Source organism: Falco punctatus (assembly GCF_963210335.1).
Source record: "Falco punctatus genome assembly, chromosome: 9".
Taxonomy (NCBI): Eukaryota; Metazoa; Chordata; class Aves; order Falconiformes; family Falconidae; genus Falco; species Falco punctatus.
The window spans coordinates 15,963,866-15,978,735 of NC_137589.1; the positions used below are offsets into that span (position 1 = coordinate 15,963,866).

General features: G+C 37.8%; 1 protein-coding gene across 5 annotated transcripts in view; it reads right to left on the reverse strand.

The window, feature by feature from the left end:
• The window catches only part of ANK3 (ankyrin 3), a 381,110-nt gene that overhangs the window by 326,247 nt on the left and 39,993 nt on the right, over positions 1-14,870 (reverse strand). For 4 of the 5 annotated variants that reach the window (XM_080402712.1, XM_080402710.1, XM_080402709.1 and 1 more), the window contains exon 1: positions 1,851-12,433. In XM_080402712.1, coding sequence (XP_080258838.1) covers positions 1,851-2,015 — 165 coding nt within the window. In that variant the 5' untranslated portion in view covers positions 2,016-12,433. Of the gene's footprint in view, positions 1-1,850; positions 12,434-14,870 lie in introns of those variants that run through there. The other variant, XM_080402708.1, reaches the window with a different exon arrangement.

Consider the following 14,870-nt stretch of genomic DNA (forward strand, 5'->3'; position numbering starts at 1 on the left):
CTTTTCAGCTTCCCATGCTCTGTCAGTGAGGAGGTACACCAGAAGCCAGGAGGGAGCAGAGCCAGGACAGCTGACCTGAATGAGCCAAAAGGATATTCCATACCATGGAACATCATGGTCAGTATAGAAACTCGGGGGAGATGGCTGGGAGCCACCGATCACTGCTCAGGGACAGGCTGGGCATAGGTCAGCAGGCAGTGAGCAATTGTATTGTGCATCACTTGTCTGTCTTGGGTTTATTCCTCCCTCTCTTTCTCCTTTTCATTATTATTACTACTACTATTATTTATTATTATATTTTACTTTATTTCAATTATTAAACTGTTCTTACCTCAGCTCACAGGTTTTACTTTTTTCCAGTTCTCCTCCCCATCCCAACAATAGGGTTAGCGGCTCAGTGAGCAGCTCCATGGTACTTAGTTGCTGGCTGGGATTAAACCATGGGAGTATTTAAAACACAAACCAAAAGACTAGCATGGAAAAATTGAGTGAGACTTGTCCATTTAACCTTTTTGCATTGTTAGATACTTTAAATATGTCACAAGGTCCAGAAAAATCTAAAACTGAGATGGGAGACAGTTCTGAAAAACACTTTTATTGAAAAAAGAGAAATATATGATAAGCAAACAATAAAAGGCATTTGTTCTTTTAAGCAACTCTTTATATCCAAAAAGTTGAACTTCCACACCTTAGGGAAATAAAGACAAAACTGAGATGCGCAGGCAGTGTAACCATTTGATTAGATGATACCACAGGTTTTTAAATGCCTGGCTCCAGCATCCCCAGTGCTTACGTTTGCTTCAATAGATGATAGTAACAACCAGGAGGAACAAATTCTGTCCAGTTGCAGGACAAAGCCAGAGAAGCTTAACTCAAATAAATTATTCTCTGTGCAACATCTTGTTTTGTAATTTGCCAATGACTACATTTCAGATTAACGTTCCACAGATAAGAGGAAAAAAAAAAACAGATGAGGGAAAAGAAAATGAAAGTGGCAGCAAACACATTCCTGTCCAAAACTTCCTGGAATCTGGTTATTTTGTTCACCTTGTTCTAACCTGACATAGGAGATAAAGGTGTACACCAGAGCATTACTGGACTAAACCCAAGGCAATTAGGAGGAAGCTGTATACAGATTTGTAACGTTGAAGACTACAATTTTCTCATGCAGGTTTCAGGTGGTATTTCAGAAGGAAAGGATATGACAATTCATATGCCAGCATCATACACTGCTAATACAAGCACACGAGGACAGCATATCTTAATTTCTTATTGATGTGATAAATATTTGAACATTTAGCTGATAAGGACATAGCTGAACACTAAGGTCTGCATATCTGGTATTTTCTAACAAAGGACATTGAAAGATGCTGCTTTCAAAAGTGGACACAGCTTGAATGTCTGACAGAAGATTTTTGTTTGCCAACAATAAGCAAATTCTGTAGCACGTGGCCCAGGAAGTTCTTGTCACATCAAAGATGTGTAAGCTAGCTATCCTAAATGATAACACCTTTCATATGATTTCATAGGAAGAGTTATTTTTTATTTGCTCACATAAACAAAGCAACATCTATGATGTTGAACACTAAAGCCACACATAATGGCACCCCAGATGCTTACAGAGACAGGAGAGGCTCCAGAGCAGCAAAAACAAAAAAATGTAAGACTGTAGATACACATTCCCAACAAGTGCTCAAAAAGATCAGACAGTCCCAAAGATTTTTATGGTATATCATTCTGGTTTTTTCCAGTGGTAAGCTCAGTATTATTGCAGTATGTTGAGGACAAAACCAAAAGCACTGGCATGTAAACCCAGGGAATGAACAGCAGTGGGATTTTTAAGGTTTTACCTTTCTAGGGCTTCCTTGAAGACAGAATTTCTGGTACACCTGAAAATAAAAGAAATTAAATTGAAAAGAATTAAAACTGGTAGGCAAAACAATCTCCACAGTAGTATAAAAACCATAACGTTTATAATGGAAAGATAACATTAGTAAGAGCAATCCAAAGACCATTGTCACTTTGTAGCAAAGATTCTGGGAATACACACACTACACCTTACAGAAAATACAATGTGGAGCATCAGAAGTATGAGGTCACGTTACACGTTACAGTTGACTGATGTCAACACATGTGTTTCACATCCCACAATTGACTGATGTCACATTAAGTGTTTCACATCCCGTAGAATGACAATGTCTCACTACCTCATGAGGATATTAAACATACCAGTTGTTTTCAACCCAGGCTCTTACATAAAAATAAAAAAATAAAAAAATCTGTGTCCTAGAAATACGTTTGTAGTTTTTTCTATGTAGATCCATGTGTTGTCATAGGGCAAAAGATTACATACCTCATAAAGGAAAAAAAAGATTTAAACTAAAGGTTGTGAAGTATTGAGACAGTAGGCAGAAGGAAACGGCAAAGAAAAGCCTGCAAAGCACTAAATAGAGTATGACATCCCTCCAGTTCTGCCAGAACCTACAGACAGGCAAAGAAACTCCAAGATGAAGCCTATGGGGAGGAAATATAATTACCAAAACAAAACAGTAGAGCTATTACTCTTAATCTACTTGGAAAATAATGAGATCAGAGACAGATCATGTTCTTCAGCACACTTTAATTTTAAGAGTCTTGGTGGTTTTGCATTTGAGGTGCCACTCGCACTGCTTGACCAAATACTTTTCAACAAGCAGAGTAGTCAAAGACGTGATTACATAAACAATGGCTGCTTGGCAGGGGTTGGGAAAGAGGCCAAGCAGATTTCATGGAGTTATGACAAGTCCACCAAATCTTTCTTGGATCTCTACACAGTTAGGAATATCCAACTGTTCGGTTCTTCAGGTGAAAAAGCAGGAAGTCAAACCTGCCAATGTAATGAAACACTGGCTTTTTATGGAAGTCCATCTGTCTCAACTCTCTGGCTCAAAATACAAGAAAACAGGAGTTGAAAAAGTAAGAATTAATGCCAACATTACTCCAGTAAAGAACATTGATCTACTAGCTCTTAAATCTATTTGAAATTTAAAGAGATGTATTTGATCAGCTCAGCTGTTTGCATGAAAAGCAAAGTGGGTTTGATTTCAAAAGTTGTTCGGTTATGGTTTTTTATTTTGTGGTGGTTTGGGGATTTTTTTTTTTTTGTTTTGTTGGGTTTTTTAAATAGCATTTATGTCTTCCCACAGAACAGTTGCTCACTTTGAGGTGCTTAATTTTCATAACCATTACAAAACATTTAGTTGAACTTTAAGTTGTAGCCACATCTCTGCTTTCTCTGGGAATAAAACATACACCACAAAATTTAGTTAGAATGCCTATATGCTTGTTCTGTCACTGACTGCCCAGACTGAGAATCAACCAAGCAAAATCACCACCTTTATTATAGAAACAGTCCCTCTGAAAGAGAACTGTTCATTTTCTACTGCCTAGAACTGCTCATTTTGTACTGTTCTTATTACAAAGTACTTAAAATCCCTTTGAGAAACTAAGCTCAGGAGATGCATAAACTTGCTTTTGTTTTTTATCACAGCAGGAATGTAACAACTTTTTTTTAAGACAGTGGGAATCCAGAATGAATTGTTAACAGCATCCTTATAAAGCTCAGCTAATTCTCAGTATATCATATAAAAAACTAAGTAGTTCAGAGTATTTCCTTTCCCAAATAAACATATTCTGTCCAAAAACCCCAGTAATGAAAAAGAAAATATTTTCACATTGTAACTCTCAGGTTCTTATTCCCAGATTTAACTTGAATGCAAAACACTTCACTAATAATCAGTAAAAATATAAACAGCACATAGCATTGTTAAACTGTTCATTAAATTTTCTCACCATAAAGTCAAACCACGTTCCAGTTCAGTAATTGCCTATAACTCTAAACAAACAATAGGTTCTGCCTCCGTAAATACTGTTCTAGTTCTAAATCATAAGTTATACAAAATATTACACAGACCACTCAACAATCCATCCTTAATGTACCTGAAGAGGTCTTTACAACCCCTAGTGAATAATTCATGTTCCTATTTTTCCGTTGTCCTACAACAGAGAAGGAGCAACTTCAATTCAGTCATAGCTCTAACTTTGAGATCTAAATGCCACCAAAGAATGGTCAAAACTTCAAGGAGAAATTGCTTTACAAACCCAATCTACTTCCAAAATGAAAGAACTAAATAGTCCTAAACATATCTGAAATAACAAACCAGCATCTGAAGAGATTTGCCATATGCTAAACTGTCGCTCTCCCATACTGAGTGATGAATTAAGATGCTAGTGTAGCTGGCTGCTTACTACAATACTGTTCATGTCACTCACATATGTTGCTTTTGCAGTTATTAAAGTTTTTTGTAAACTAAGGAGCACATCAGATTTGAGAACAAATTACAGACCAACTGAAAGCACTAAATTCTCTACCGATATCCATGGAACTGGAAGAAACACTACAAAAGACTGGAAAGATAATACCTTTGCAATCTGCATGATGGAAAGCATGAGAAAATTCAGGACAGCTAGACAATAGTCCAGTACTTGGTATTTTCTGTAGTCTGTGCAATTTTCTGTAATCTGTGTGTGATACCATAATGCCTATGGTATTGTAAAGAGAACGTACAGAGGGAGGAGAAACTCACCCACAGCACTTATGGAATATATAACAACTAGCTAGTTAGCACAAACATCTCACTGATGTGAGAGCTGGAGCTTTTCTCCATACTTGGCATACAGGTAAAGGAATCCAGTAAAGAATTATGACAATGGCCTAGTAAAAGAAGATAACAAGAGGCTGCACAGTGAAATACATAAAGTAGTAAAATGCTTATAGTAGGCGTGTTTGTATCCCTAGACAAGATCCAGGTTACTGAAGAGTTGTGGCTCAACAAAACCAAGCAAGTCAGAACTTGGAGCATTGGTATCAGAGCAACAAATTGTCACTGTGTGTCTGTAGCAGCCAAAAGGACAAGAATACCTCGGTACTTAGCTCTTCATCATGTTTCTTACACTCCACAGGAATGTCAGTTCTCCACATTCCCCAGAACTTGCATTACGAAAAAAGTGTTACTTTGACAATGACTCTTGAACTTCATAATCAAGGTTCCCCAGCACTATCACATTCAGACTTCTATAAAATCTTTTCTGACAAATCAGAAGTTGAGGGATTCAGGTGGTAGATTTGTGGTGAGGGGAGAAGCAGAATATATCTGTACTTTCCATAAAGACAGAAGTACTCGTAAGGTACAAGGAGACCTCTGAATGACAGAATTTTTAATAGGCTGGACTCTTCTTGCTCTTGATTCATTTTCTCATCCATTTGCTTTCAGACTACATTGAAGTTTCTGTAAATGACAGTACAACACCACTCAGTTCTTTCCACAGCTCCTTGTGTGTCTTGTCTCATACACAGGCAGAGTTTGACAGAATACAGATGTACAGCATCCTGGCCTCTGCAGAAATACTTGGCAGCAGATAGTTAAGGAAAAGCATCACGGTACAAGTTTATACCCATGATTATTCTATTGAGTAGCGCTCTAATACACATATGTGCGTGTGTCTAAATCAAGTGTTTCTGGGTGCATACAGATGTACACACTGCTGTGGATGTTAATTGTGCTGTACTGATTTTAGGTTGATACTTATGACAGGGCACCTGTAAGTCTAGAATAAGAGACATCGGTGAAGATGTTAGGCTACGTTTTCAGGTACTGTAAATAGCACTTCCGAGGAAAGAAATTTAATCACTTTCTAGCCTTAGAGAATTTGGCCTCGGGTCAGGTATCACAAACAAGGTCTACACTGACATTTGCTCCATGGTGAGAATGGATTAGAACCATCAGATGTTTCCTATTACCTGGAAAAGTCACTATAACTGTCATACATGCCAGCCACTACCAGTTAAACAGGAATATCAATGAAAAAATTTAACTGAAGATCTCGGGGACAAGTTTGGGGACTTACCATACTCCCATACACTCTTCAACAAAACCCGCCTTGGCAATACCTCAGGCAGTCAATACAAAAGACTGGTTATGCAACAAAATACCTTGGTCTATTGAGTTGCCAAAGAGAATCACAGGATACCAACAGCAGCAAAAAGGGCATTATTACAGGGCAGCCAAAGTGGTGACTAGTAAGTATAGTTAGTGATATACAGATAGAAACATTTTCACCAACATTAGAGGTCCACTCAGTCTCCCACAGAGAGGTAGAAACTTGCCTTCTGCATTCTCCAAGACACTGAGCTAAAGTGTACGGACTGCACCCAATAGGTCTCATGAGACAGAAGGAGAAAAAGAATATAACGCTAAGGGTAATTTTATAGTTTGAACAAAACACAACAATACACAGAGCCACACATATAAGCTTTGCCAGCCCAATAATCAAAGACCAATTTGATAAAAGCCTTCTGAAGCTTCACCTTTTTAAGACACAGACAAGAAAAATATTCATCACTTTCAATAGTGATTCAAATTAAACAAATTATTTATCTGTATTGTTGATAGAATTCCAGAAGTTTCAGGCTGGAGTAAAAGTTTTAGACAATTGTTTGACATCACTTCTGCATTTCAGAAATAATAAAAGCTAATAGGTACCATTGCTGGGAGATGCTTCTACATTCCTGAGCGCCTTTTCTCAGGAACACATCCTCCAGCCACATATTCCCTCTCATACACCACATTTGTTTTGCTGAAATCACATGGGATTCTCAGGGGCTCAGGTTAGTTCTATTACACACTTTAACAGTTAACCAAAACACAGAAAACAGGTACTGATATATTAGCTGTTCTTTCTGGGAAATTTGCATAGTCTACAGAAGATAGTACTATTTTCCCTGTAAATTGGTAGCAGCACCTTCAGCTGATGTATGAATTCTGAGATCTTTATCACTGAGAACTGATGTGTTTTAAAAATTTAAGTGATGTACCTAGTCCCATTTCAACACAGGCTTTAGTAGCATTTTAAGGTCTTGCCATTTAGCAGCTAGAATCCAGCAAAGGGGATACAAGTGCTATTACTGGTAGTTAACGGATATTCTTCTTCAGTTCAATTGCTGAACTACTTTTTTGAATAAAGGACTCAGTTCCCAAAGGGAACAACCTCCTTTCATTACTATCCAACTCTTACACTAAAGGAGAATTCTCCACAAGTGGCAAGAAGGGGCAACATTCATATTTCTATTTCTAGGTTCCTACTTATTAGAGGATAAAGGCACTGCACAATATCTAATTTATGCAGGTCACATCCACTACCTCAAGTCCAATAGCTGGACACATTTCCATACATTGTCCTTCCCATTTTAAAACTGCCTTTTATTCAGAGCATTCTTCAGCAAAAAATACATTTAAAGACTACGCAGAAACAGCAAAAAGCATTACCTTTTTTGAGCTGTGCTGCTCAAGATGTGCATCTCCTAGTGGCACTATTATGCTTATACAGTTTGTGTCTGCTCTGGTTACCTGTGCCACATGCTGCTGCACCCTCACTGCTTTCAAGAGGGCTGCAGTGCAGGTAAGCAGATCAGTGCTGGCTTTGACCCAGCTACCTGCCAAAGCAGTAAACCCCCAAGCTTGCCCAGATAGTTCAAAGGAGCAATGCTAGCATAGCTCCAGGACCAAGAAAGCATATGCTGTAGTTGGCTACCAGACAGAAGTCACATCCTTGCTCAGTTTTCAGGGTTCTGTCAGCAACAAAAATAAACAAAAAAACACCCTCATGATCATACTCTTTCACAGATGTAGAGACACTTCCACAATGCAGTCTAGCACTGCTTTAAAGCAGGACTCCAGTAAGATCATAATCACTTCCAGTATATGTCTGTGTCCATGCTCCACCTTAACAAAGGGTTAAAAATAGTGTTGGAAAGGCACTTACAGCAGCCACCACTGACTGAAGTCAGAGATGCCAATCCTATTAAGGCTGCCTTTAGCACAGGCAGCATTCTGAAGACTAGCTTCAAAGCACTGCTCTTCTGCCACGTGTATGCAAGTCTGCAACTATTGCTACAACAGCAGAATGTAGAGTATTTTCACTCAACCACCACTGTGGAGCACACCACTGCTGCCAGAGATACATATCAAAGTTATGAAGATGAGTCACCCATTTTCTGAATTCTATTTAGATAAATGCATGCTAATTGATGACAGAGCCTCAATCCTTTCTTCTATGCCACTTCTGTTCCTCTATATATGCAGAGTACAAGACAGAGCCTGAAGTCCAAAAGTCCAAGTCTTTGGAATTATTTCTTTTTTTTTTTTTTTCTTCTCTCTCCAGTGCATGCCACATTTTTAATCTCATCCCAGCAAGGACTTAAACAGAACTTGGTTTGTTCAGGTCACACATTCAGGAAAAATGTTTTGCCATCTCAGGAGTGGGCGCCTGGGAGACTACCCAAACCATCTGAAGTGCCACCTAGAGACACCCATATACTAGCCAGTACTTACAGTTGTTGACATCTATCTTCTAACTTGCACTGTAGCAAGTTTTTAAACATGATTAGTACTTAAAGACTATTGGTGAAATGACATCTTAATTAGCACTTTACTAACAAACAGAATTGTCTCCAAAATGTTATGAAGACAAACAGTAACTTCTCTCCTAGTACCAAAGTAATACTACATGCATATGATACTCCTTATTTAACATACTATAAGCTTGCATTTCTAGCATGTTATATGGTTTAAGTTGTCTGGGCTGGTTTGTTTTAAGCTCTGTACCTTTTTTCTTTCCTCCTTTTAATTCATTACAGCTCCAGTATATCAACAACAATGGAACACACTATTAGCTTGGATTTAATTGCTCAACTAAAGAAAATTTATTTCAAGATTCAATCTGCTGCCTTCCTTGGTGGTAATAATTTGTACAGAAGTGCTGTATGGGATTAGACAAGCTACATGTTTGGCAAGTTAAAAGACCTGTAAGTAGGCTCAGCACCCAGTTTAACATTTCATTGCAATCTACTAACATGCTAATTAATATCTAATCAGTTGAGCTCCTAATAAGTATTCCAGATATTAGATTCATACCCACTCTTTTTAAAAGCTAATAACTTACAGCATATAGAATGGCAAAAATAAATCAAAGTCATCTCATGTCACACAATTTACTTGAACTATTTTTCAGAAAAGAAAAATTAACTCCTACTTAAAACACACTTGTATGAGAGTATCATCAATATTAGGACAGCAAAAATGGTGCCAAACACAAAGTTCCATGGGTATCATTGCACAAGATTTATTTTACCAAACTCTTTCCCCTCTGCGTGTGCACAAACCCCTGATGTTTATATTAAAGGAGCTCTCAAAATTAACAGACTACATGTAATTTCAGGCAATTAACAGTGTACGTTCATCAACGGAAACCTCTGCATCTAGATATGAAAGGAATAAAACCCATGGTCCATTCATTGCTTCGGGAAAGAAAAAAAGTAATCCAGAAAATCCAAAATAAAAAACAGAAAATGGCTTGGCAAACAAACAAGACAGCAGAATGTCGAGCACTTCTGCCAAAGATCTGGATAGTGTCCTGATCACATATAACTTAGCTACATACATGACTTACCGAAACAGGCTTTCAAGTTCAAATCACAGAAGTGGCAACCATGTCATTTTCCTGCCTTCGACAGCAACCTGGACAGACGTTTTGTACTCTGCTGTCCCCAAATGGGCTATAGAGAGTTACTGATCTCATTTATTATTCTACCAACAGTCACTATGCTTATATGAACATTTAACTGATGAAGAAATTTCATCATTAATACATTTAGTAATCGGATAATTGGCAATACTGGAAGTGGATAAAGCGTGCATAAAAAGCATTCACATAACAGGTTTACTCTGCATACATTGGTACCATCACGGCTGAGCGCTACAAAGAAAGAATAGTTATCTGCAATGACAACTAAAGTGATATTGATAGGCTATTCAAAAATGTTTAAGTCCTGTAATTTATATTTAACTTTTCATGTGAACGCTTAAGGGCTATATTCTTCCTGGTAGAGAATGGGATTATTCTGTAAGAACTGTTCATACTCCACACAGCCACTTCAAATCAATTGCTTATGAACCACCTACAGACTAAAGTTATTTCAAGACTAATTTTTCCTTTCAATATATTGTTCCAGTTGACAAGAAAAACAAAACTCACAATTTAAAGTTACTAGGCAATAGCTTGGGTTATTCAGTTATGCAACTGTTACATTTCTAAGTACAAGATCACAGACTAAATTTCCAAATAGTCAAGCATCTGCTATACTTGCAAAATTAGGTTAAGGGCACAAGAATGCCTATTGAAGCGCAAGCATTCTTACATTGTATCAGATATTTCGGACTCTCCCTTTCATTCATACATTGATACCAGTGCTCCAGGGAAAGGCCCTCCTCAGGTAGAGCCCGAATGTGCCCCTGGTATTGTATTTCTGAAAGAAAACAAAGAAACTTCCTGAAACTGTCTTCAAGAAAGCTATGTTGCTTGAGCAGGTTTTCATCTTCCAAACTACAAACACCAAAACTACAGGCTACAGTCAAGTGGCTCTCGGGATTTTTGTGTTTCTATGAGGATGACTGAGAAGTCTTATCTCCTCCTGTATCCTCCCTCTTCTTTATCTAACTGGGACTAAATACAAAGGGTAGAAAGAAACAAATAGAAGCACCCCCACACCCAACACTGGCAATGTACAGAGGCAGAGTAACAGCGTTACCTGCTGAAAACTCCTACAACCCCAGTGCAATTCTGGCAATTTATTCCACAGTCTACATTCCTTTAAGAGTTTCTGTTTCCAGACTTTCATCAGTTATTCTTGATTTGTCTAAACTAGTTTGCCAGTCATTGGGAAAGAAAAGTGATAGACAGAAAAGAAGATATATAAAAATGAGCTTCCCATCACTTTTTACTGCTCAGTTATAGATTTATATAAAAAAGCTGCTTAAAATGTCTGCTCATATTAGCTCTTCACTATGTGGATTAATCCTACAGTGCTTCCTGCCTTTACTTTTTTTAAATCAGTGTTACAAAAATTTTTCCTTTTATTACAAAAATTTTACCTAAAATAAGAAAGGATTCCATTAAGAATCAGTGTTAACCAGGAGAAAAAGAAAGCCTGTCCTGGTCAATGCAGATGCCCATCTTTACACTCATAGATTCAAAGGAGCCACATGTTTAAGTGTTGCTACACCTACATACAAATTACAATTATTAAATAAAGCTAGCGGTAGCTTACTGAAAGAGATTCTTAAGCTGCTGCAAAACAAAACTGAACCAATGCTGAAGTAAAAAGATATTTTTAAAATGCATTAACAAATTTATAAAGTACATTATTTTCCCCTCACACAGCATGCTACCTTTTTTAACCAAGTGCTTAAAAGCATGTCGCTCTTTTTTAAGGTTAAGAGTACTGTGAGATACCAGTACTTCTGAAAATGCTATGATTCAGGCCATGCAGCCTGACTTAGTTTGAAAGCAAACCCAATTTGAAGAAATGTAGAAAAGAAAAAGCATTAGCTTTCCTGGCAGTCAGCTTCCAGTATGTTGAAAGACTGTGTTGCTTGAAAACATAACTCTGTTTTTTGGTTATCAATTCACATTTAAGTTTGTGGTGTTCTCTAAGCAAGGGTATAAAAAAAAATATTTTCCAGCACAGACATTTGAAAAGTCAAGCAGCTTACAGGAAGAGGCCTCCAAGAAACATCTGAAATTCTAAACACAGTTGGGAAAGAGGCCAAAGGATCTATGGAAACCCACTTTATCAACGTAAAGCTAAAGAACAAGGATATGAGCTGATAAAATGATTTCTAATGCTCAAGTCTTTAAATAATTTGATTCAAATTAAGAGTTTTGTTTGTTTTAAGTCACCGTTTTTATCTGCTAACCACAGCAAAGAAGCAATCAGAACCATGACAGAATTAAGATACCCTCCAGGGCTGCAGAAAGCCTTATGCTTTATGGCTAAGCAGAACGAAATTCTCCCAGATGTGTCAAGTCACCACTTCATGGGAATACTGTATTATCATTTTTTCATATTTGCACTTTTTTTTAATTGGACAGATTTCTACATTCCATCCAATTATATATTTTTCTAATTCACTTCTGTGACTGAACACAGACACTAGATGGGCACCTGTACAGGGGCTAATCAAGCTGCACTAGATGGGCACCTGTACAGGGGCTAATCAAGCTGATCTGTCTAAACAGGCTACATAGGCATATCCCACTTCTGAATGCATAACATTCCACATCTGTTAGGGAGTTTAAAAAAAAAACAAACAAACACACAGCCCAGCTTTTTATCAGCGCCTTGACTAGATACATTACATAAACTAGAAATGTACAAATGGAGAACAAAATTTAAGACACGCAAACAGCCTGTCATTATAAAGGAGCTGACAGATGTTAATTTGTCTACCACGTTTCTAAATGTCTCTGACATGTAAGTATCTCCAGCAAATGGTAGAAAATTCAAAGATACCATCTACAGTGCTGTTCCACACTGGCAATAATACCTTGCTTCGCTGTGGGCCAGAAGGTAATTTGCCTTTTCTTCCTAAAAAAAACAACCAACCAAAACAGAAAAGCCCAAACAAAAACCACCAAAAAACCCCACACAGGTTCAAAGACCAAAACTCTCTCACATGCACGTAGACATGCACAGAAAGGTTGTTACTGCTGAAGGTCATTCAAGGCAGGAGCTGCAAGCTCAGAAACCTTTTAGTTTCAAATCCAGACACACACAAGAACATGTGAAAAACAGCTCCAACACCACAAATTTGTTTTCACCCCTTTAGCAGCTGAGCTAGCCCCTGATGCTGCTTTTTGATAACAATTTTCCTGAAGTTTAAAACTGCTCTGCATTATATTGACCCCATCGTCCACCTTAACACACCAAACATGCATGTAATGCTAATCACATAGGGATAGGATGGTAATGTTATTTAAAACTTTCATGCTACCATAAGATCATCTTGGATTTACCCAAACAGATTTGCTAGCAGATCTGTGGAAGGTACATAATGGTAGAGGTTGCCATGGGAACACAGTACAGCTACACACTTTGCCATGACAACCAGACCTCCCTGGAATACTAATGAGTGCCCATGGCAATGTGAAGCTAAAAAGATGAGCTGTCTTGAGATCAAATATTTCATGTATCATTTATAAAAAAACCTATAAATATATTTGTACATTTCCTGTGTGAGATTTGATGGTTTCTGGAACTCTGCAAAATATTACATATGCGGCAAAATTGCAAAGGGGGAAAAAAAAAAATAAATGGCTGCAGTATAAATGGAAAATCTTATTTCAAGGCAATGCCACAGTTGAAGTTCAATGCCACAAAAACCCAAAAAATATCTATAGTCAACACACCCAAAATTTACATCATCTTGCACATAAACACTATCATCAGTCTGTGATGTACCAGTTATCTGTACATAATGCTTGGTATATTCTACAGCCACCAAAAAGGTGCTATTCTTGCCCAGTGCAGAAAACTGTATTGAGCATGTCTCTGTTCTCCATATGGCAGCTAACGTAAATCACGTTGCAAGGACAGAAAGCATTACTTCGGTATTTCAGAAAAGGCTCACAAGAGAGCTTTGTTACTTTATAGGAATATTTCAGCAACTCAGTGCACGAGCAGTGTTTTTCATTAATTTGTTATTAAAAAAAATATCTACTGTTGCAATTACATATCAGACCAAAATGTTGATATTATAAGTGATAAATTATCTGGTAAATTGACATCTGGTGCATTTTTTTTTTTAAATACTTTCTCTAAAGATGAATTTCAGAACACTTTAGATATCTTACACAAATTATCAAAATCTAAGACATTTTCAGGTACCCTGCCAGCAACCACTTGTTATTTAAAGAAGGAAGGGGTACCAGCTTCAAAGCCAGTGCTGCCTGTCCCAGAAGCATTATATGTGATATAATGAAAGATAGCAAATTGTGTGCCAGGAGTCAGCTCACACCAACAGTGGGGGGAAGCAAAGGTAATTCTATCTAAGATTTTTCCTCATGTCTTATTTCCTTTTATAGTCTAGGCCTCCTTGCATGAGCTCCTCCTTGAAAATATAAAAATTAGGTGAGCATTTGATTAAAAAAATTATTTTCCTATCTCCCTCAACATCCACAGAAAAAGCATCCAAAACATGATCTACGATACGTACTTAATAGCCACCCTCCAGGTGTAAACAGACTGATTGTTGCATTTCCCAAATGACAGAGCGCTGAGGTCAGTACTAAGGGATAAAGCAACGTGCTTTGTGTAAGGTATTTCACAAGTCTTATGGTTGTGGATCTTCTCGGCTGCCAGATTCTCACTGCTTTTGAGTGACTGCAACAACTGATGCTATCCCAACAGTAAAAACCCCAAACCACTGGCCTTTCAGCAAATCCCCTCTAGCCTACAAGAGTGACAGAAGTTATGCATCTGATTAGGTCAGAAAGACCAGTTTTGGTCACCCATCTTCTAATCCACTTTCACCTTGTAGAGGCCAGAACGAACCACAAGTACACACCCTTATGAACTCCGCAAGACAGGGTACAAAAAGAGGTCTGCATTCCCTGACAGAATTCTCTCACAGCTGTAACCCAAACATAAGTAATTCTCCAGTTTACTGCAGGAATGTCAAAACCAGGTAAGCTGGAAAGACTTTCTTCATTTGTGGCCAAAGCGTTACAGAATAGATACATCTTGGTAGCCACACAACATACAACATGAGAATAACATCTGGCAAATACCTCTTCTGCTTCCAAACATGACTGGCTGTGGGCACAATGGACTGAAAAAACACATACTAACACATAATATTAAATCAACATAATCACATTCAGAATTATCAGGTTAATGTAAGCACTGGCTATGATTACATTGTGTTGTCAGTGAA